Source organism: Rhea americana, unplaced genomic scaffold (assembly GCF_003343005.1).
Source record: "Rhea americana isolate MKP2758 unplaced genomic scaffold, rheAme1 scaffold_164, whole genome shotgun sequence".
Classification (NCBI taxonomy): Eukaryota; Metazoa; Chordata; class Aves; order Rheiformes; family Rheidae; genus Rhea; species Rhea americana.
In genome coordinates, this window is record NW_028185750.1 from 1058087 (window position 1) to 1081449 (window position 23363).

At 38.5% G+C, this 23363-nt stretch overlaps 2 protein-coding genes across 4 annotated transcripts in view; one reads left to right on the plus strand and one right to left on the minus strand.

The window, feature by feature from the left end:
* Positions 1-279: 279 nt before the first annotated feature.
* Positions 280-19510, plus strand: GOLGA1 (golgin A1). Of its 3 annotated transcripts, none has more exons than XM_085300471.1 (22): positions 280-527; positions 1914-2004; positions 3043-3117; positions 3636-3733; positions 4286-4318; positions 4804-4932; positions 5215-5384; positions 5794-5905; positions 6029-6124; positions 6553-6678; positions 7832-7927; positions 8360-8455; positions 8727-8879; positions 9096-9191; positions 10239-10328; positions 11606-11708; positions 12607-12764; positions 13200-13361; positions 13500-13559; positions 14430-14600; positions 15605-15691; positions 16572-19509. In XM_085300471.1, exons 1-22 carry the CDS (start codon positions 393-395, stop codon positions 16650-16652), a joined length of 2418 nt encoding a protein of 805 aa, XP_085156597.1. In that variant the 5' UTR covers positions 280-392; the 3' UTR covers positions 16653-19509. The 3 variants fall into 3 exon arrangements, with proteins under 3 accessions (XP_085156597.1, XP_085156598.1, XP_085156599.1); XM_085300472.1 differs by having other exon boundaries at positions 5227-5384; XM_085300473.1 differs by lacking the exon at positions 3043-3117 and having other exon boundaries at positions 16572-19510.
* A 306-nt stretch (positions 19511-19816) lies between these two features.
* Positions 19817-23363, minus strand: part of ARPC5L (actin related protein 2/3 complex subunit 5 like) — a 3852-nt gene continuing 305 nt past the window's right edge. Inside the window, exons 2-4 of the mRNA XM_085300475.1 lie at positions 23215-23287; positions 22239-22415; positions 19817-20375 (exon numbers count right to left, since the gene is read on the minus strand). Coding sequence (XP_085156601.1) covers positions 20313-20375; positions 22239-22415; positions 23215-23287 — 313 coding nt within the window. The 3' untranslated portion in view covers positions 19817-20312. The remainder of the gene's footprint in view (positions 20376-22238; positions 22416-23214; positions 23288-23363) is intronic.

Genomic DNA, 23363 nt, shown 5'->3' on the forward strand with positions numbered 1-23363 from the left:
GCCCTCGGGCAGGCGCCGGGCCGTTGGGCAGGCGCCGGCCGGGCCCGGTGCCTGCGGCGAGGCGCGCTGTGGGGTTGCGGGAGCTCCGCAGAGCTTCCGCTCTGCGCTTTGAGCGCGTTGGGACGCGYGTGAAGTTAAAGGGCGCTGAGTTATTGCTGGGTGTTTAATACCGGTGGAAAGCCTTGGTGCGGAAACCTTATCCCTTTAACTTGCAGGTGCTGTTAGGCCATGAAGGCTTCAGTGGAACTAGAGATGCAGTAAAACGGAGTGGATGAGGCGCACAGTTAAATCTCGGCGGCTAGAAGCTTGACACAGAACGCCAGTGCACTAGCCGTATCGGAGGTAGCTGCGTTTCCGAGTACCTGGCTGCTTTGGGGCTGTAGAGCTGTAACATGTTTGCAAAACTGAAGAAGAAGATYGCAGAAGAGGCAGCTATTGCGCCTCGCCCGGGAGGAGCTGCCAGGATACCTAGGTCTGTCAGCAAGGACTCGATTACATCTGTGGGAGCAGACTCGGGAGATGACTTTGTGAGTTGCGCTTTGCTTGGAATTTTGCTTTTTTGTTTCAGTATTTCCAGTGTGGCTTGTCAGGCAACCATTTTAAGTCTGATGTACAAGTTGGATATACGTTCTGGTATATGATGGGGTATTTGTGTAAGTGTAGATGTTAACATGTAGATGAATTGCTGGCTTCAATGAATGTAGTTACTGAAGAGAAAGTATTTATATATTAATAGGAGTTCCTGAGAGGGTTTTGTTCTTATGTAAACGCAAATGACAGAACTATCTCAATACAGAACATTGTTAAACAAATGCAAAGTACTGAATAAATCTGTAGCAGCGTATAAGATAGGTTCGTGCAGATGTAATTACTGAAGCAGCAGACAAAGAAGCTGGATACTGGTTAGCAATGATTTGGTCCTGCATTTACCTGTTGGGTTCCTGGTACACTTACTGCTTGAGCTTATTGTTTATGTAACTGCCAAGAAAGCATATTCTGTTTTGTTGCATTCAAGTAAAACTTCTGGTTCCTCTGACGTCTTGTTTAAACTCTGATTCATTATAAAGCATTGCTTAAGCAAACTGTGTAATTACAGTTGTGTGGGGGTTAAATGAAGCCCTGTAACGCTGGCATCTCTGCCCTTTGATGGCTATTGTAGTTCTTAAAACCTGGATTAAGCCATAGCGTTGCACCACTGTTGGAGCCAACAATTAATACGTACTGTATTGCTTTAGCACAGCAGAACCCTTTATGATTCTGTTTCACTGTCTGTCTGTATGTGTGTGTGTGGATGTGTGTGTATATGTATGTATGTATACATGTGTATTCATATATACATACGTATAAAACCTCTTGCTTCAAGCATGAATTGTTTCAGCAGTTCCCATTTAATTGATTTTTTCTCTCTCTCTCTCTATAAAAAGAGAGAATCATATGTTAGCTGTACAGTGGATTTTGCATGGAATGACTATTGCGTGAGAGTTTAAGGGAGTTTATTCAACATGAACAGTTTTACTTTTCCTTCTTCCAGTTACTTTTCCAAAATGACACCTCTTACTTAGACCCATCACAAAACCTGTCCTGTATAACCTGATTTTTTTTCCTTTCTCCAGTCATTCTGTTATGCCATCTCCCGGTGGTCAGTTTGAACAAATACTTTGCAACTATAGGTTTTAAGAGTCTTGTATTTCAGGGAACAGGCCCACATTGGAGAGCTGACCATTTAAGCCCTTACTCTTTTTCTTCTTCAGCATCTTTTATGCATTCTGCTGTGCTAATACAACTCTTCCCTCGTGAAAAATGAAAGCCTCGTTCCTAGGTGGGATAGTGTTTATTATCTCTAAAGTTAGTATATGACAAGATCATTTTTAAAAAAAATTTGTAATTTACACGGGTGTTATTTTCCTATTGAGGCTTCTGATGGAAGCAGCTCTAGAGAAGATCTTTCATCCCAGTTGTTGAGAAGAAATGAACAGATAAGAAAACTGGAAGTCAAGCTGTCTGGTAGGTATCTTGATTTGTATAAAACCTTATTACTCCAGGAAGTATTTTTCCTTTGAACTTAAATGTTTTATCTTACTGTTAAAAAATTGTTGTAGTTTTTTTAGAAAAGTTTAATTTGTAACAACATGGTTGACTGTCATTTAGGTAGCTTCCAGTAAAGCTGACTGCATAAAGATGAACTGACTTGTTTCTACTGATTTTTTTGGCAACGTTTGTGTGATTCGAACAGTTGGGATAGCTTTCTCTCCCTGTATTTCAAACAGAAAGTCTCCTGTATTTCAAACAGAAAGTCTCCTGTATTTCAAACAGAAAGTCTCCTGTATTTCAAACAGAAAGTCTTCACTGGGTGCTGTCTTCCTTTCCTCACTGTTTTTTCTTTCTTACTCAGAACGTGTAAGAGTTCCCTTCTGTTAAGATCTGTGCTTTTTGATGTTGACAGACAGAAACACTCCACAAGAAGATAAACTCCCAAACAAAGAAAAAGCAAAGGATTTGGCATAAAACAATGCAGAGACTGTTTTTCTCTCTACAATCGTGCATTGTCCTGTAAAAGTCTTATAAGGACTCTGTTCTGATACTGCTTTCCATCCCTGTTGTTATGGAGTGGCTCAGAGTGCAGGTTGAATTGTGTTATGGAGCAAAAGTACAAGCTTTTTTGAATTCCTCTATTTTCTCATTCGTTATTRAGAGAGACATTTTCTAAGTGGAAGTAAAACTAGGTCACTGTTCTTGAATGTAGTAAAATGTGGGAGCAGTTCTCCGTTCTCTGGTACTAGGTCTACTGCCCTTTTTTGTATAACTAGCACACCTAGGTCAGATCCTCCTGTTTGTACCAACCATATAGCCTATGAACAGAATAGACAGGATGTGCTTATCTTCATTTTTGTAGTCACCCAAGTTTTCCTCAACAGAAATGATTTTCTAGTTGAGAAAATCATTCTTGTTTTCCACTCATTTTTTTTCTTCTTTTTTTTCTTTTTGATTTGTTTCCCCAATGTGTGTCCGTTCCTGGTCTGTGTCTCTCCTTCCTCACACAAGATTATGCTGATCAGATCCGAAACTTGCAGAAGATAAAAGAGAAGCTTGAAAATGCATTAGAAAAGCATCAGGATTGTATGTATTTTTTTTTTTAAGTTGAAAATTATTATAGTTTATGTGCAGATGGAAAGAAATGAATTTATATAGGTTTTTTTTAAACACATTTGCTGTCAGATTATGCACCTCTAGGTTGCAAAAAAGTTGCCAAAGCGCTTGTCTTATTTGCAGTATAGAAAAAACAGCCATAGTTTGGCTGTTGAACAAAGTTGTCATTAATCTCTCTTTGCCTAGTTTGTGGCTAATGTGGGGGAGAGATTTTTTTTTTTTTTTTTTTTTTTTTTTTGAAACTTTCAGCCTTATTTTAACCTAGTGAGGAACATTACTCATGTCTTCTGTTGTTTCTGGCAATTGTCTAATATGCAAGCAAATGTGTAATATGATGTAATAAATGGCACAGGATTAGTGCTAGAGAGTCAAGATAGGGCTAATTACTTGGATAAGAAGCTCTTTAAAGTAATAAATAACATTCAGGAAATTGAGAAGTCATTTAAAAAGATGGGTTTGTGATACAGCTGGTGATTCTTTGTTGGCAGCCTCCATGAGGAAGTTTCAGGAGCAGAATGAAGCTCACCAGGCCAGCCGAGCCAAGATGGCTGAAGGAATGGCTTTGGCCTTGGAAAAAAAGGACCAGGTAATAGTTAAAGCTTGAACAATTAAAACAACTAAACTTGTAACCAGCTGTGGAGTGYGTGATCTTGGTGTAGTCAGCAGGTGTCACCATTAATGAAAAGAGTTGCTCTGCATTACTTTTGCTTGCTTTGGTGAAGTCAAAGAAAGGAAGGAGCATTAAGTGCTAATGTAAGAAATGTTGTAGGACTTGTCATTGTTATGAGTGTTCTTGCTGATTCTGGCGGGGGGGGGAAAAAAGCTCTCGGAAGTTTCTAATGTAAAGTTAAGCTCACCTTTGTAAAGATTCCTTGGCAGGAGAACTGTTGTCGTTTTTATTTTACTTGCATAAAGCTTATGTATTCAAGTAACATAAGTGATTCCTCAGCTTTTCTATATTTTAATCCTATTGTTACTTTTATTTTAGTCATTCCTTATTTTAATCATCACCACAGTTTAACATCTCTGTTAACAGTACAAAAAGAATTTCTTTTTTAATCATAATTGCAGTCTTCAAACATCTATAAATGGATTTTGATTTTTTTCTTCTATTTTTTCTTCTTTCTTTCTCATTCAGGAGTGGATGGAAAAACTGGGTCAAATTGAAAAGGTAATTAAGCTCTGATTTTTGTATTGTTAAACACTGATCAGTATGCTTACTGGAATTCAGCTCTGTTCCACCCTTTTTGTTATTTGATCTTTGTTCAATGGCAGAAGCCATTTTAAGCTCTTCTAAAGTGTCTTTGATTTTGAAGACATCACGCACATTACTAGTGGCTGCAAATATTTTTAAAGAATTAATTACCTGTAATATTATCTGCTTGAGTTACCTATCCATACTGTTTCTTAAAGTGAGACTTGATTAAGCTTTAATGAAAACAATTTAAAAAAAAATTTGAAGTTCAGTAGTTTACTCTATGTTGCCTAATGCAAAACGAGTTCTGAGGAAGTCCTAGTTCTATATATAGTACCATCAGAGAGCCTCTATGGATGCAAGGCAAGAATCCTTTCCTAGAGAGTGTAGCTCAATTCCCATTGGCTTGAAATTAATATACAAATATTTATGGATTCCTTTTATTTTTGTTGGTTTATCAGGAAAAAAGAATGCTTGAAACACAGTTACAAGAAATGAGGGAGCAGAGTTTAAACCTTTTTCAAAAGAGAGATGAAATTGATGAACTGGAGGGCTTTCAGCAGCAAGAGATGGCCAAGGTTAAACACATGGTAAGATTATTTTTAAACATGAGTTTTAAAATTTCTCTTAGGATACCTAGTTAGTAGTACCACTGCAATAATTTTATTTTTTAGCCTTGATAGTTATGTGCAGACTTGCTTACCATCAAACTCCTACCAGTATGAATACACGTATAATGTTATTTAGAGTATTTCAACACTGCCTTTTCTGGTAGTTCATAACTTAATAATTAAAGAGATAAGTCTAAATGAGAATTCCTTATTGTATTACTGGGTCATCTGTATTGTCAAAGATAATGTTCTAATATTCAGCTTTTGAAAAAGGAAGAATCTCTGAGCAAAGCAGAACAGGAACTAGAGGCATGCACTCGAGAATTAACTCACACTAAAGAGGTGCTTCAGGATACAAGCAACGTGTCATTAGGCCTAAGAAAAGATCTTCAGGAGTTGCGGCAGCAGTTCTTGGAGCTAGAGGCACAGAGGTATGGATGTGGTGTATTATAAGGAGCAGCATATTTGTTCCTCTTATATTTTTACTTAGTTCCGACTCTGTCTTTTTGTAAGAATTTATATATGCAGTAAACTCACTGTATAATCACTTCTAGTATGTGGGTGTATGTGCCAGGTTTTTATCTATTTCTTCTCAAGCCAATTAAAGTAATAACTTGCTTAGGATTTTGTAAGCTTGTTATAATGTATTTTTCCTAGTTTGGTCAACTCCGTAGTACCTGATGCTTAGCCTTTACTTTTGTGTAAAATGTATAATCAGTGGCTAATTTGAGGCCAAAAGTGTCTTGGTGTTGCTTGGTCTGTTTTCATAAGAAGCAAAATTATATCTAAGGATTATTTTTCTGGTATACTATGTTACTTTTTTATTCTTTTTTTGCRAAGAGATGAACTAATGACAGCTGAGACAAATGCGGAAAATAAGATCACTGCTCTGGAGTTAAGAGAACAGGAGCTACAAACTGTCATTCAGCAGCTCTCTGTAGACTTGCAAAATGTAAGTTTGAGATAAGTGAAGTTTGATTCAAAGACCTCCCTGTCTCCAGAAGTAGGATTAGGTATTAATTATGTGGTTTTGGAGATCTGAGTTTCAAAGCAAGTAATCTTTCTAAATTTTTAGGCTCAAGTTGCTGGTTCTGGTTGTGACAAGAGCCTGGAAATTTTACAGGTAGAGCATGAATCTCTGAAGATGGAATATGAACAACACAAGCAAAAGGTACTTATTTATTTGTATGTGATTTGAGAGTACTTTATTTGATCTAGTTCTAACTCCCAGAGCCTTGTCTGTGAATGTATTAGTTGTATTCTTAATTTGACTGAATTTTCTCAAGAAAACAAATATATTAAAGACATGCTTGTGCTCCATGAAACTATAAGAACTGAAGGTTTAATAAATTCTTTTTACACTAGTGCCGAAGGAATGAGCAGATCAAGTGTTTTCAGATGCATCTACTGTTGGCTCATATAAAGATGTATACTTGGGTAATGCACAGTGGGTTTGAAATTTAACATCCATTAAGTGTTTCAGAATCCTATTGTCTTTTCAAATAGGACTTTTCTAATGACACTTTTTCAGTTCAAACCACAAAGAATTAGATGAAAGCTTGGCTACAAAGAAGATCTCGTGATTTCTTGTTCCAACAGATGACTCTTGAATATGATGAGAGAAATAAATTTATTGAACAGCTACAGGAAAAAGTCTTGTCTTTGGAAAAGAAGCTAGAAAGAAATCTTTCAGGGGATGAACATGTGCAGGAACTTCTCAAAGAGGTAAGCTGCCTCTACTACCTGCTTTTATAAACCGCTTAAAAGTGTAATCTTAAGGAGAGCTTTTAGGACATGCATTGCTTATTACCAATGGAAGGAATGTATGGTAAGGTAAAGCATGCACATTTGTCCCTCCAGTGTGTATTGGCGTGCTACCTATACTGGATATAGTTGCGCAGATCATTACACAGAACCCATATATGTGGCTGTAGCACGGATGTCTGCATTTGTCTTACTGCGTCTAATATTTAGGTCACTCACTGTATCTGCCTGTTTAGAAATGAAAGAACAGCTTTTTCCAAGGACTTGCTCACAGGAGGTAGAACAACATGAGAGATTTTATTGGTTAATCCTTATAGAGAACTGTGCACACTCTTGCTTGTTGTTGGTCTTCTATTAACATTACTTGCAAAGCATGGGGAGAGGAAGGGGAATAGTTTTTGCACAGAAGTGTGCAAACAGAATGTTGCATATTCCATACTTCGGCCTCAAAAGTGTTAAGTAGCAGCTGAAAACTGAAAGAACTTGATTTTGGTCAATGGTCTTTCTCACTTCTTTCTCAAGCATGATGCTCCTGTTCAGAATCAACTTGGAGCAATGTTTCCCTAGCCAGTTCCTGGGAAGACAAGGGGAGGTGTACTCTTTCCTGTGAGGCATGCCAACCTGATGTTGATGTGATAGATAAACTTGGCTTTAAACTCAGGCTGGTCTGAAATCCAGGTTGTGGGTATAAGGTTTTTGGAAAGTAAATGCCATAACTAGCAAATATTTTACCTTTGTTTGCTGAGATGCTGGAAAATTTAAGGACCTCAAAATTCTTTTAATCGTGAGACTTGACTTCAGATAGAAAATTATGGCTCTGCTACTGGTTAGAACTTGCATTAAAGTCACGATAGAATGTCACTGAATTTCTGATTTTTAATGTTAGTGACGTCATTACCAGAGCAACATGATCTATGAAGACCCTATGTGGTAGCACCAAATTTGTTAGTTCACAAGAGCAAAGCTGTATTACACGTCAGAATAACTGTTCTGTTTGAGTTTGACCTTGCTAATTACATCTATGGATATCTTAAAAAAAAAAAAAAAAAAAAAAAAAGGTAAAGTAATCTTTGTCTATGCTTCGCCTCATTCTTCTCTTCTATACAATCTTCAGAAAACTGCTCTTGAGCAGAAACTGGATGAAACCAGGCAGCAGTTACTGACAGACAGAACTCATCATGCTGAGACTGCGAACCTATTGGAAACGCAGGTATTTGTTGCTTCACTACAAATTGGTACTGTTTCCGGCTTCTTTATGCCCTGTACCTCCTCCCCTTGCTACATTTGTGCTCTCAACCAAAGGAGAGACTGTGTCATGTTTAGTCTTGAAAGAAAGGTCCTATTGATCATTGTCTCTAATGATGATCTCACCTGGAGGAGTTGGAGAAGTGCTACAGATTATGAAGTTAGGAATATCATCCTGTCTTCCCTATACTAAGAACTAAGTAACTGAAATGCAGGCAATGTTTAGAGGAACAGAGAATTTATGGAGTTCTTGAAAAAAGCTGCATATGTCAAGGAGGCAGTCTTCCTGAACTATGTAGTTTCAGGCATTTAATGTTTAACTTACCCAGCTGAGTCATTCCACATTCTGCATGTAGATGCCCGTGGATAAGGAAGCTAATATATGGTTGTATTTTAGAATAAAGAACTGGAACAAAAGCTACAGATTGCAGTAGAAGCATTAAAGAAGAGCAAGGAAGAAGCTGATGAGCAGGATCTGCAGAGCCAGATGTTGGTGAGTAACTCCGCATGATGTTTCACTGACCGTTACCAGACAGTTCAGCATCTCCAGTGACACTCAATTCCCTCTGTGTTGGTCTTGTTACTCAAGTGTTTTCTTGCTGCTTGTCTCCTGCTCTAGTGTCTGTATTTAAATACAAGACGCTGCTGCCACAGAAATAGCATGTTATTTTAGTTTGGGCATGTGTAACTTGAAATGGTGTCTAATTTGTATCAGAGCTTCAAAATGCCGTTTTATTAACCTAGTGGTRTTTATTTTTGTTCAGCGGACTGATCTAGAGAATGAAAGAAGTAAATTGCAGGAGCAGATTTTAAGTGTGAAACACGAATATGAAGAGAAAGTTGCTGGTCTGGAGTCTCAAATAACTGCTCTTAAAACAGCTTGGGAATCTGATAAAACAACTACTCAGCACAAGCTAGTAAGTATTACATTTGTTCAGTGGGGCATTTGAGTCTTAACAAAATGATTTTAACATAACTTGTAGACCTAGCATGCTCAGACCTCTTAGCATTATAATAAAATATCTAATACTTTGAGACACTGAATATGAATAAAAGAACTCATTGAATAAGTTAATTGTTTAAGCAAAGCATGATAATACTTGTGCTTAGTACTTAAGCCAACTTTTTTACAGAGCCAATTGGAAAAGGAAAATGAAGATCTTAGTAAAAGCAGAGAAGAATATGAGAGCTCTTTGAAAAAACAAGAGTCTGAACTGGACAGGCTGAAGGTAAGGGCTTAATTGGTTAGTGACTCTGGTTAAATTTGGGACCTAGTTTGAGAAACAGTTAATGGCAAAGTGTATTCCATAGTCAGTACTTAAAATCACGTTAGATTCGGCTTGTATGTGTACTTAGGGCCATAAATCTTTTTTGAGACTTGATTTGCATTTGAGGAGCATTACAAATAGCTGATCCTGTCTTGAAACAGAATGTTTGGATCTACCTAAATCAGGCAGAAATCATATATTCCCATATAGTTAGACATGAAAAGTCTTTGAATCCTGTTAGCAGTAATGGGAACAGAATAAGAGTTCATCAAATTCTGTTCATAAGCATAATATTTCTGAAATGGTTAAAAACTAAATGCAACTCTGTTGGGTATTTGCAGCTTTTCAGTTATGCTTTTTTTTCTCACACCTACATATATACTTAATGCTCGCTCTCTTGAAAATAATTTTAGACTGTTGAAAGTCTTTTCTTTAACAACTTTTGGATCCATAGTTGGATTTAAAGGTCAGTTGTAGGAAGGAAACTTTGTAATAGATATCTTAAGCTAAAAAGAGATTTTCTTAAAGTATTGGATGTGTTTTGCTTGTTTTATACCATTTCTGTGCTGCTCTTACATGTGTAGATAGCAGTAATCCTTTAATTCAGCATTCCATTTAGGTCTGCATGAATTACTCTAATGTTAGGGTTTCCTTGCCTACCACTGAAGTGCAGCTGCCTCAAGAGTTGGAGGATATGATAACAGTTTTAATAATAGAAACTGAAAATCAGTTATTTTAGCAGATGCCCAGAAGATGATTTTAAGGCTTCAAATATAGCTGCTTGGGTTTATGGAAAGTTCTAAGGATTCCTAGCTGTCTGTCAGCTTTAAGTCAACACTGGTAAATACTTAACAGTAAGTCTCATTTGGAAGTTTAAATCATGATATGTTAGTAAATCCATACATTGGATCCATACATACTACTTGATAATGAATTTGGGCTTAAAGATGAGAGACTGGCTGGATTTTAGTTTTCCAGAGTAAATTCTGAATTACCTTTTGTTTGCAGAAGGAATTAAGCAGTAGAGAAACTGTCAGCGTTGAAATTGCCAAAGTGTTGGAAGAAACACGAAAACAAAAAGAGGAATTACAACAGCAGGTTAGTTAATATTGACACAGTGTAAAATACGTTTGTGTGTGTTAACTGTGCACAGATCAGACTAGATTTTGGCTTAATTATTGTAATAGGAACATTAATCAAAATCATATCTTCAGCATGCAAGACAGCAGTAGTTAAGGGTGTCTGTGTAAATGTGTACACAAGAATGTAATCAACTTCCTTGAGTTATCCTAGTGACAGCATGTAAATTGCTGCTGACTGCAAAGTTAAGAAGTTCGTAAGTTTGTAGGCTCAAGAATTACAGCAAGTTGTAGCACCTGGATTTAAACAATTGAAGGGAGACCAGGTGATAGCAGATGAACAGATAAGCTCAGAATAAAAGTGATTGATGTTTCCGAGTACTTCAGTTTGTGAGATGGTGTGGAGTCCTAGTGGGCTAGGCATCCTGATCCATTGACTTGTTGTCAGTTCTTCAAACCAAACCCGATATATTCTGGTTGTGTTCCCTTCAGTGCTTTTATCGTGTCTTTGTCCTACTGAAGCACAGCAGCTCTAAAATCACAGACTTTGTCCTAAGGTAGAGAAGAGTTTGTATTCAGTAAGCAAGCGTAAATTCTGGATAGTCCTGTTTTGTTTTGTGTGGTGGGGTTTTTTTTTTTTTGTTCTTTGTTTTTTGTTTTTTTTATATATATATATAAAAGGTTGTCTTATTAGATACAATGTGAGCTTGCATTTGTTCAACCTGGGAATTGTCAACTGAGCAAGTCTTAATGAATTCAGTCCCATCTTTTGTTTTCTTTATTTTTCTGGAGTTGTTGAAGATCTGTGCTTGCTTGTTCCAGCAAGCAAGAATGGTGAATAGTGCAATTTTGCACAGCGGCTGTTTCACAGCTGCCACCTGCTGGTTAATCTATAACTGTGGCACAAGCTTACCAGAAACAGAAAAATGCCTTAGCTCCAGTAGCGTATTGACATCTCTGTTCTTAAATGAGGCCAGCATTGTGAAGGTGATGTCTTCTGTGAGTCTTTAAATAGATACAGATTTCTGCATTATGTAGCATCTGATACTAATGCTGCACAAACCACTTCTTCAAGGTGTGTTTGTAGCAAGGAGCTCAGGCAGCACTTCCAGGTACAAGTTGTAAGTACCAGTTACTGCCTTTGCTGCTGATATGAGAATTCTTCTCCCATTACATCCACCAAAGTAAAATAAAGTAAAAAAATCTGAAGCTCTGGGTTATGCTGAAATCCTTCCATGGCCTGTTCTAGTTTTATACTGTTAACAGCTTCTATTTGTTTGTTTGACTGCTTTCAAGGTTTCACATCTGGTTTCCTTAATAGAGGAAAAGGACCAACTGATTGTTGAAAATTCTGACATGCTTCTAAAAAAGAAGGAAGAACTAAACCAACTCAGTCAAGGTTAGACCAAATGAGTTCACCACATCCCAGACAGCTTTATCTGAGTGTAGTCTATAGTTCTGCATTTACCTGTCTGCAGATTGTAAAACTTCTAGATTTATTTCCATCTTTCATGTGTTAGAATTTTGAAAATCTTACATTTCAGTATTAATTGGACAGTCTATACAGTATCCTTAAAAGAAAGAAAAGCTTCTCTTACTAAAGGTGCTATGTGTTTATATACCATAAGTAACAAATCCTGTTGTACTTTGTTTTGTAGATAAATGTATTGCACAAAACACATAAAATAAAGAAATACTGTTCAAAAACTCTGCTACCTTCTTGTACTGCTTTCAAATCTGCAAATTACTTACTTGAAAGTAATTATTTACATTTTTGAAGAGCAGCTGCAAACTAATATTTCACACTGTCATATTAAAAAAAATACTAATTTTTGTTCAGTTCTTAACTCCTTATCAGTGTTTCTTTTGTGTGTTTTTGTTCTTTAGAAAGGCAACAGAACTCTAGCTTCTTGCTGGTACCATTTCACTGAATAGCCATCTATCAGTAGCCATTTGTGCATACAGCTTAGCCCCAAGTGTTCTTGCGCAGTCACAGCCTTCATTTTTCTYCTCCTTTGGAGAACAATGACTTGTGATGGAGATCTATGTTCTTCTAAAAAAGATGTAGTTGATAATTATGTTCTGAAGTATTAACACGTGAATTTTGGGCAGCCATCCTTCTCTGTTGCAATGCATGTATGTAAGCTTGGGTGGCTTAAACTCCATCATCTTTCGTCTTTATGACAGAGGAATTTGAAGAGGTCAGGATTTACCGTCACTAGCTTTGTTTAAGAATAATAATTAACGATTTCCTTTTGATTCATAGACTGATACTAAGCAGGACTTTCCTTTCTCAGACCATGAAGCTGTTTTGCTGCAAATGCATCAGTTGCAATCTGATATAGAAGCAAGTAATAGCCAAGCAGCAGAGAAAGAACAAACAACAAGAAAAGAAATGGATGAATTGAAATTGCAGGTACAGGAGTGCCTGCTGGCCAGAGAACATGAGAGAAATGTGAGTATAGTTGCAAATCTGCTCTGTTCAGACTCTTCAGGAGAAAAAAACTCTGCAAGAGGCCTGATGACATAGGCTTGGAATTGTTTACTCTGTCAACTTGTTCATACCTGAAACACCAGCAGTGTAGGCCATCATTATTTGTTGTTCTCTATCTTCTTAAGGGAAGTTGCTTCCTGCTAGATCTGTGACTGGCTTACAGAAGGCAGCACCTTATTTTATTTCAATCATAAAATGTCTTGAAAGAACCATTATGAGCCCAATGATATAGAAACTGATAAGCACCAAGCAGGCCAGTGAGAGATTGTAGCTAACTAGCTTACCACTAATGCTTTCTGGCAATGAATAAATAAGCAGCAAAGCTTTCTCACTGGGAAGTGTTCATGGGCTGCAGATGCCACGATACCTTTTTAATTTACTCTTTTGTTTTTATAGGCTTCTGAACTAGAGGAATCAGCAAGAGCCTTGAATAATAAACATTTACATCCTCCAGAAAACCGTGTGATGGAACAGAATGGAGAGGTGGCAGCTGCAGACATCATTCAGCTTCAAAAAGAGAACAGAGAGCTGGAACAGCAAATCTCTGAGAAAAACAAGGTAAACTGAAACAATAGAAACAGCTGTTAGTCTTTCCATTGTAATTAGGAAGCCTGATAATTGGTGCTGTCCAAGCTGGAGCCTCGGAAAGATAGGTCTAAACATGATACCAAAATACACTTTTTGTTTCGCTTACAGATAATAAAGCAGCTACAGCAGAGAATGACAGAACTAAAAAAAACACTCCAGAAAGAGTTGGTAAGTATTATGCTTTTTAGTCTCTAGATGGCAGTTACTGACACAGTTACTTGTACTACTAATTTTGAAAACTTGACTGCTAGCTAAATTGTAATTTTTTTACCTGGCATGTTTGCAGTTTTCTTGTGTTTGCGTAGATCTGAGGATCCTTAATATAGAGAAATAAATAACAAATGATCTAGAATGATTCATTGAATGGATGGTACCTATCGTCACCCAGCTCATGCAACAGAGAATGAAATAGTTGCAAAACTGTTAACTCTGATTACTGGTTTTACAGCTGAGGAATCAATAAATATAGAAGACCTGTGTTTAATAACCTTGAGCATTTGATATATCTCTGTAGAGAGAACTGAGGTTTGAGTGATACTTAGCTGCCGCTCAGCTGAGTTTTACCACAGGAGTGATGTCTGCCCTGGGGAAAATTCTTCTTTAATAGCTCTTGGAGAAGTTTTCCTCTACAAAAAAACCTGACTATCTTAAAAAAAAAAAAAATCTTTAAAATATTCTGATACTGTGATTTTTGTTCTGAGCTTGGGAATTGTTTTGCAGAAAGCCCCCATTGAAAAAGCCCAAAGCAGGTTCGTGGTGAACTTGGTAAAAAAATTTCTAGTGTAGACCCAGTTCTATGCTGGTTTGGGTAATGTACATGTAACACTAACAGCAACCGGCTTTTGTCTTGGAGTCTAGGGAGAGGAGAAGACACCTCTCTGCTGATCCTTTGAAGGATGAGGAGAAGCTTGTCCTCTTGATACACAGGTTGCGCCCACTGTATGGATGCAGGCCCTTTGTATTAGATACTTCATACCTCTCCTGGTATTAAACTGACACAGTCTACGGTGCATTTTATTTTCTTTCTTTCTTTCTTAGAAAATAAGGCCTGACAGTGAGGGACCTGAAGTACGCGAAAAAACAAATCCTGAAGTGCCTAATGCTTCTGTAACTGTCACGAACAACTCTGATTTAAATGACTCAAGGGAGATAAACTTTGAATACCTTAAACATGTTGTATTAAAATTCATGTCCTGCCGGGAATCTGAGGTAAAGATGTATGTTTAGCTTCTCTTTCTAGTCTGCTTTCCTCTAGGAACTGCTATTTGTTACCCAACAGATGCATGTAATTAAATGCAGATATAACAAGTTTTAAGTAGGATACTTCTATTTGATTTCTACTTCCGCACTTAAAAAGAAGTTGATTTCAGCAAAGTGAAACAAAACAGCYGACAGTTTATGTTCAGAAGCATGGATTATTATAAACTAAACAAAGGAGAAATTATGCATTTTTTTAAAAAGGTAATTATATCTGTAAGTTAAAAATCCAAAACTGCAAGACATTCCCTCTATACTACCCCAAAAAGCATATGGAACATATAATTAGAATAAATATAAAAATAAATAGAAGAGAATAAATTAGAATAAATATAACAAGAAGACACAAACAAATTGCAGTTGATCTCTAAGAGCTAATTCCTTGTTTATTGAGAGCTCCTTTACATTCTCTACATTCAGTGTCAAAAAAGTTATAGGTAAAAAAAGTCTTGCCAACAGTGTATTTTGTTTAATTGCAAGTCAGACAGAAGATCAAGAAATAGATATGCAATTCCATGGTGTCCTGAGTGCTTGACTACTTCAGTGTCACTGCATGATKTCTCTCATTTAGAATTAGTGCCATAGAGTTACGATACTTAAGCATATATTTTAAATGGCATGACTCTCTTTCCTGCCTACATGTGATGCCACAAGAGCAAAGCTCTGCTCTAATAAACAAGGCTGCCCAATCTGTCCTCCCTTAAAATGTGCAAASCACTGTTAAAGAACATAAAGACAGTAAACATTAAAGAGAAGAAATAGCATGCAAGCGATCCTTATCTAGTGGAACTAGAAATTTATGGGAACTAGAAATTTATGAAAGGCTCCTGCTCTGTTCTTCACAGTAGTGATTAAAAAGCCTGTGACCAAACCTACAGAAAATCTGTCCTGCACCATAATCCAGAATATAGAGACCAAAAGCATCATAACCAACCAACTACTGTGGTTTCTTTCAGGCATTCCATCTAATTAAAGCTGTATCTGTGTTACTGAATTTTTCACAAGAAGAAGAAAATATGCTTAAAGAAACCTTGGAATACAAGGTAAGGGTTCTGTTCTATGTGTAGACTCCCAGCAAAAGGAACAAAAATTCTTAGATGCTGGGAGATCATGAAAAGTGTTTTTTCCAGACGTGAGCTACAATAACATTTAATGTTCACGTGTGTACTAGTCACATATATGCATGTTGGAAATTTTCTATTTCAGTAAGGTAAATACAGTGTAACTTTCCAGTGCTTCAGAAAAACAGCATAGTATTGCCTTGTGGACTCAGTACTAAGTGTGTAGCCAGAAGTCCTTTGCTAGGACAGTCTAATGTTTAAGCGTAGGACACTGGATTCATGGTTTTATCATTTGACATTGGCCTTAAACACGTGATTCTAGAAGTTTCTAGTAGAAACACGTGTTTCTACTTTCTGTTGCATAAAACAAGATTTTCTGTATGCCCCTGAATAGGTGTTTATTAGTGTATATTTGTTAGTGAGTGCTGTGCTGCCTCAGTTCCTTAGATGCTCTGCATTTCTCTYTGCTTAATGGCAGAGTAAGTAAGTAACTCAGTAAGTTAAACACATCCAGTATACACAAGTGAAAGAGAGGGAGAATTCCTTGCCATCTTGCTCAAGGAACTCTCATRCTAAATTGGCTAGAGATTCTATGATTAAATGACTCAACTGTTTTGAAGGAATATTCATAAATGTTATCTTCAGTGTTCTTCACTTACAGAAGCAGGATGCTGTTTCTTCCAGATCTGACTGTGTGGAACTACATTCCTTTTCTTAGTCCACATTATTCAGTGTTGTATGTTTTATAAATAGTTATTCCCATCAAATGATGGGAATGATATGTACTACGTTTTTTCTCAAATCTTCAGCTTCTCTAAAAGTCGGAAACTAGCCTAATGTCTGTTGTGCTTTCCCATATCAGATGTCGTGGTTTGGGTCAAAGCCATCTCCTAAAGGCAGTATCCGGCCATCTATCTCAAGCCCAAGGACACCGTGGTCTTAAGGGAACCTGAAAACTGGCAGTCAGCATCTAGCCACTTATTTTCTGTGAAAAGAACACTCAACACACTAGTTCAGGTGTGTCTTAATCACTGTCATTGCAGTATTTTGTACAAGAACTTTGATACTATTTACAAAAGTAATACTGTGCAAGGAGAATTTTCACCACAAACTGAAACACCTCTCTTGGGTTGGATCCAGGGACTGTCGTCTTGATGGTCTCTTAATGGACGTCAGCTCCTTGTGCTCATCGGTCTTGTTTCTTAGCACCAAAGGGTAATGTTAACTCACTAACACTGGTGCTGGCAGTTCAAGCTTCTAACATTTGCATCTGTTATGATGGTGATTCTAGCTTCTGTTACGAAATGCCAGAGTTGAATAACTCTAGGTACAGTAAAGCTTCCTTGTCTCGCTGTGGAAAGCAAGCAATGAAAAGAATGTTGGCAGTGCTGTATTGAATTCCTGATGGTTTGAAAAGCCCTTCAAAGAACAGGAGCAGGAGCTTTAACAAAAAAAAAAAAAAAAACTGTCTTGCCTTGTTATACTGACAGAATTAATAGTTTGCATTTTTTTCATATCACTGTGTAATTTAAGGTGCATATATTCTGGCCTGCAGTCCTGAAGGCTGCATATTGATGACGATTATTTAATTTGAGAGCACAACTTTAGAGTTGTCTGATTTTACTTTTCTTAAAGAAAAAATATTTAAAACGGTCTTAATTATAGTACCTAATACTCAGTCGCCTTTAAAATTAATCTACTAGTCTGTACCATATGTTGTTAACATGGGGAAAAGGGGATAGTAAACCATTTTAAATTTTTAAAGCTGAAAATATCTTTTATTTAAAAAAAAAGAGTAACAAAGGGTAAAAAGTATTGGTACTAAACACTTTTTTTTTCCTGTGCAAGCTTGCTAGCAACTGATTTTCTTAATCAGTATCTGCCTCTTTGGTTGTGGTTTTATGTACTTCAGATACTGATGTTTAAAAGAACTGTTACAGACATGTAGTGGGCTCTTAACTGCGTCCTAACTTCATGGTAAAAGGAACACTGTTTATGAGTTTTTTGGTATTTTTGAGGGCAAAATTGATTTATTATTCAATGAATCTTAGCTCCAGTAGCCTGCTTTCTTCCACCTTAGGAAAAGGGACCAAGCTGGGACTTGCCTCAAGGACTGAGAGCAGTATTATGCCTGTAGTCACGAAACAGAAAAATAGGTGAAAACAGGAAGCAGCGGTCAGTTCGATTTGCTTCTTAAAAATGGGATATGTTTTCAAAGAATTACTTATGTATGGTAGTTCTCTTACAATATTTTTACTTAGTATCTTCAAGAAAATTCAACATGTACGCTGGTGGAGATAAAGTCACTGTTTAGGGTTTTAACTTAGCTTTGCTGTCAGAGGTCTGAATGACCTTGTTGGTAGCAGTAAGATGGAGTGTTAAGAGTCACAGCATGTGAGCTCTTCCCTGCCCCTGCATGCACTCATGCTGTGGTAAAGATGAAAGTATCCTTCCACATAAGGTCAGTTACCAAAGTAGTAAATGTGCTGCAAATCCATATTCTAGCTGACCTCACCAAATTTTAAGCAACCAGGCATAGATACTCAAAGTAGCTATTACTATGACAAAGTAAGTGACACTGCTCAGTTTGTAGCTAGGCTATATTTATTTAAGTTGAATAAAAACACAGGATTTTTCAGTGTATACTGAAGCTGGTCAAACAGTGTCTTTAATAACTTGATTCATAGCACTTAACTGTGTAGAATAGGAAAGTTTGGGAAGAGTACAGCTCTGCTTTAATGTGAAAATAGACAATCAAAAAGTAGATTTGTATCAAGTGCTCCTATACTGAAACCAAGTCGGGGCAGGATAACCCTGTGGGTTCTGGGAAGGGCCCAGATCTTGTTCCTTAAGGTCTTTTTCTTTGGCTCATCCCCTTGGCCCTGCCCTACGTCTGAGGGACCTGAGACCAAGGGACAGGATTTCATCTACTCTTGCTGATGCTGCTGAATGACTAATCGGTTTAAGTTGATCTTGGCTTGAAAGGTTACTGCTGAACAGTAAGGAAAGCAGTACAGGGGACTTAGGAGAAATACATAAATCTCAGAATATTTATTTACTAACCGAATTTCAATTCAAGATCCCAAAGTTCTTACAGGATCAACTTACCATAAATTAGTTAAGTGCTGAATTTCCTTTATATATCAGAGCAAGAATGGTGTGTATACATATATTAAAAAGCTAATGCACTTTTTCCTTGTATAAAAACAATGGTATATATAATTCTTTCTATGGCCATTGGACGACTTTCCTTTAAGCTGTAAATAAGGATTGTATTATGAAACACTATGAAATTTGTGGTGCAATACATTTTTGATTAAAATGCTAATCTTGATTTCTTTCTCTTTTATAATTCTGGTTATCTCCACTAGGATGCTATAGCTATTTAAAATGGATAGAATTTTAAAGAATGAAACAAAACCCATCTTCCTCTCTATGGCAAGAATGAGGGTGTCAGCCACCCAATTAAGGCCTTTATTTCTCATAGGGGATTAGGCCAGGAATGACTCCTAAAGTTATCTCTCACTAGGGACAGTTATTAACTGCACTTTTAGCAGCTGATAATGACTGAGCGGAATACTAGGTGCACACTTGGTGGTGACAAAAAGCAGTGAGATCCAGTCTCTTTCCTAACACCTACCCTGTCAGACTCCATATGCACAGTGCAAAATGAGCCTCTCGAGAGACGCTGTAGAAACTGAAGACTCTTACCTAAGTGCTGTAACTTGAGTTGGAAACAATGACGATTTGAGTAGGTGTGTTCTTCTGGGGAAATCAAGGATAGAGCACCCGTACTCATTCAAAGGAAGCTGCTTATTATGCTGTCAAACGGTCCTTTAGAGATGAGGATAAACTAATACATAAATCAGTTAATAAGTTTTGAAGTATTTTCTTGACTTCCAGACACAGGCTTCTAAGGAACAGTGAAGAGTTGAGCTTGATTTCATTTCGTATAGCAAGCATATTTACATTTAAGGACAACTTTAGTCAGGAGTTGAAGAGCACTCTTCCAGAGGTGGGCACTTACCAAAGAATGGGTATAGTGCTGATCTGCTTTTGAATCAATGGCAGACTTGCAGTTTAGCTAAAAATAAATTACTTAACTCATGTGATCCAAGAACTTTATTAATGCAGCAGGCACTTCACAATGAAACCAACCCCACAGTCCATCTAGTCCTTTGACCATATGCCCAATACACTCTTTCTAATAACCACTTCTCCCACCTTTAAGCTGCAGAATCTTGCATCTGCCAAAGACATAGCTACCTCTTAAATAAGCAGTACACACAGGATCTTACATCACCGCACTTTGATAAAGCAGCATCTGAAAATACCTGTTTGCTTACAGTAAGGCAGTTCGCCTTTTCTCTGCCTTTTAAAGAAGGGATCAGGATAATGTCGTGGCTCCTGTATTTGATAGTCAGAGCATACAGGAATAATGTTTACTCTTCCCCCACCTTTAAAGTTAAAAGCATTCCAAGAAGAGGTTTCCATAGTATTTCAACAGATTGCAATCTCTATAAAGATGGACCAGTGTCATTTCAGCTAGTTCCTTCTTCTGGGTCCAAAACTGATCATCTTCTTGGTTCAAGTTAATAGTCTTTTAAACAGTCTTTCTTGCAGTAAGAACTCTTACTATGGAACCTAGTCCACCTACTGCTAATGCCTGTGGGGATGGGAAAAGGAGATAGGTGTTACAGACAGTCACTGCATTGCACACAAAAGGCATCTTAGAAGAATAAAGTTTTGCACTTAGTAACAGAGACATATATGGTTCTTCTCCACAAACTTGTGTTTTGCACATAGGCGTCTTGGGCTTTTCTTCTCACTCTGTGCTTTTTTGCTGTCAAATCTTGAAAACAGTTCATTAGGAAAAATCTTTTCATTTTCTCTAGGACATGCTGATGTTAAAGACGTTTTAAATAGTCTTTTTTAGGCACTAAACCATATCTTGCAGTGTCAGGTTTCCATGATAAAACTCTCAACAGCCTGCAAGGCCAGACATTGGTTGTTCTGGTACAACCGCTCCATCACACCAAACATTAATATGTATCACTTAACTTATGCTAGCCCAAGACCAGAAAGCAATTCTTTATGCTAACTGCTACCAACAGAACAGGAAATAGAGTTTACAAGCTGTTCCACTTCTTCGTGCCAGACATAGGTGAATGTAAAGCATCCACACAGAACGAGAGCTTGCACATGATGTGTGCGTGCACTGAGACCTGCTTTACATGGGGTGACAGACCAGCCTTTTCTAAAGGCAGGACTCTGTCTCTGGGACAGACAGATGCTGCTGCTGAGCCGCAGGCTCCTCCCTGAGCAAGCCACCTTTCTTACCAGTAGTGCCAGAAAGCAGAATACAAGGAAAGCTTTTCTTTAGAAACGCTGCCCAGCCTACTTCAGACCTGCCCTGTTCCTTTCTAAACAATGAGGAAGATGTGCTCTGCGTGTGCCTACATGCTCTCAGCACTAACTTCTTCCCAGTCAGGGCAGAATGTTGAGTAATTTTACATACTGTGGAGCACCAACCCACAGTTACCAGAGAAGTCTCCACTGGAAACAAAGAAACAAGCAACAAAAACAAAAACAAAACAAAAACAAAAAACAAAACAAAACAAAACAAAAAAAAAAATCTATTTTCTCCTCCTCCCCTGCAAAACATTCTGTGAAGCACATGACAGTTCCTAATAGCTGAAGTCACTATTAAAAACAACTTCTGTCTTTACATATCTCAGAAAGAGCAGTTTTTGCAAGTGACATAGCTGTTAATGGCTGGCCATGCTGCACTTTTACTTACTTAAAACTTACGCACTTGGGGAAGACATCAGTCCTTTTACAGAGCTTCTACCTGGGAGGAGGGGCACAGGACAGTTGTTTCATGTGCCTCAGCGAGATGAGACAAGTCCCAAAGAGAATGAGAATGTTCAAGAGCTGCTAACCATATTCTACCCTCTCATATCTCAAAATGGTCATTCCACAGAAACAAGAGGACTGCCTGGGTCCAAGCAGGCTCTCTTCAGAGCGCTCAAAAGCCTTTACTGTGCAAACTGAACAGGTTTGCTCAATCCTGTTTTTAAGCTGGGGCACGTATGCTGCTAAAGGCACTTAACTGGTGAAAAGTCTGCCAGACCTATGCATCCCATTAACCAAACGCTCAGCTACAAAGAAACACTGCCAGCTCCAGGGTCCAGACAATCACATCTCCACTCCCAGTTCTTCCTTGATGGGAAACCATTCCCACCAAACTCATTACATGCAGAACAAGGTGGCAGAGCTTCCTCCAGCAGACACTGCACCCTCCCACCACTGGTCTCACCTCTCCTCCTCGCTGAGGGTGAACTTTGAAATTCAGGCAAAGGCTTAATGAATTCATGTTCCAAGGGACCAAAGATGAAAGGAATTATCAAGTTCTGGGCTTCTCTGGGATGAATCCCCTGGCCTCATATACAAGAGGGCTCCAGTGACAGCACGAATAATGACCACACCAAACAGTGGTTGAACCCAGACAGCACTAGAAGAAACTTACCTTTTCATGCCATTGAAGTAATATTGCACTGCTATTTTCTGTTGGTTTTTCAAATCCTTTATAAATGTACTTCATTAACAAGTCAATGCCATTTCTGTCTAAGGAATTCACTGCTTGTTCTATTTCACTGCTTTTAAAAGATGTGAGGACTTTAAGCATCGTTCCCTGGGCCTGTTCCTGCAAAGACAACAAAGAAATTAACATTAGAACCAGCAAAGCTGGAACCGTATCAAAGACTTATGTTTGTCAAAGTACGCTCAGAAGACCGCTACATTAAAAAAATGGTCTAAGTAGGTTAACATTTTTCACTTTCAGTAGTGAGGAGGAGGATGGGTACACCTTTTCRAAAGTGGGTTTTTTTCACGCTTCTTTCTCAGAAGGGCTCACTGAAAGGGGTTGTAGAACCGTCTCCTGAACTGCAACACACTCGATGGCGCAAGGCCAAATTCCTTGTTTTAAAGCATATTGCAAAATCCACATGCAAACACTGTTTCAGGTGTATTCTTACTAACTCCATGCATTGCTTTTCTGAGTAAGGAAAGTTTATCCGAACTTTGGTTTACCCAGCGAGTGTTGTCCCCTTCTTTACAAGCAGCAGCTGCTCCACTGTGCCCCACCTGTGGGGTTAGGGCCGGGCAGAAGAGCAGCCCGGAGCCGTGCTCGTTTAGGAGACTGCTGTCGTGGGCTGTCTAACAGCCCTTTGCTTCGGGAAGCAGCAGCAGTTACGTGACTGCTCTCCAAGACCCTGCGTACGGGTGGTGCAGCCAAACGCGCTGGCGTTGCCCTCGTAGAAGATACAGCACGTCACTGTTGTGTTACATCCCCAATCGCGAGCGCTAAGGTGTTAGTCAGGCTCCGGGGTAACGCGGCGGCGTCCGAAGAGCCCCGCGACCCGCCGCCGAGCCCGGGGGCCGGCGCATCGCCAGCGCGAGGCAGTGACACAGCCCGTTTCGGGGAACCCCGAGGTGCCGCTTACCTTCACCGCCTGGTTCTTGGTGTTAACGGGCGAGTTCCTGATGGCGGCGTGGAAGGCCCGGAGCGCATCCCCCGTGCAGCGCGGCAGGTCAAGGGCTCAAACCGCTCGGCTGTGGGCCAGCGCTACCGCAACCCGCCTCGGCGCCGGCG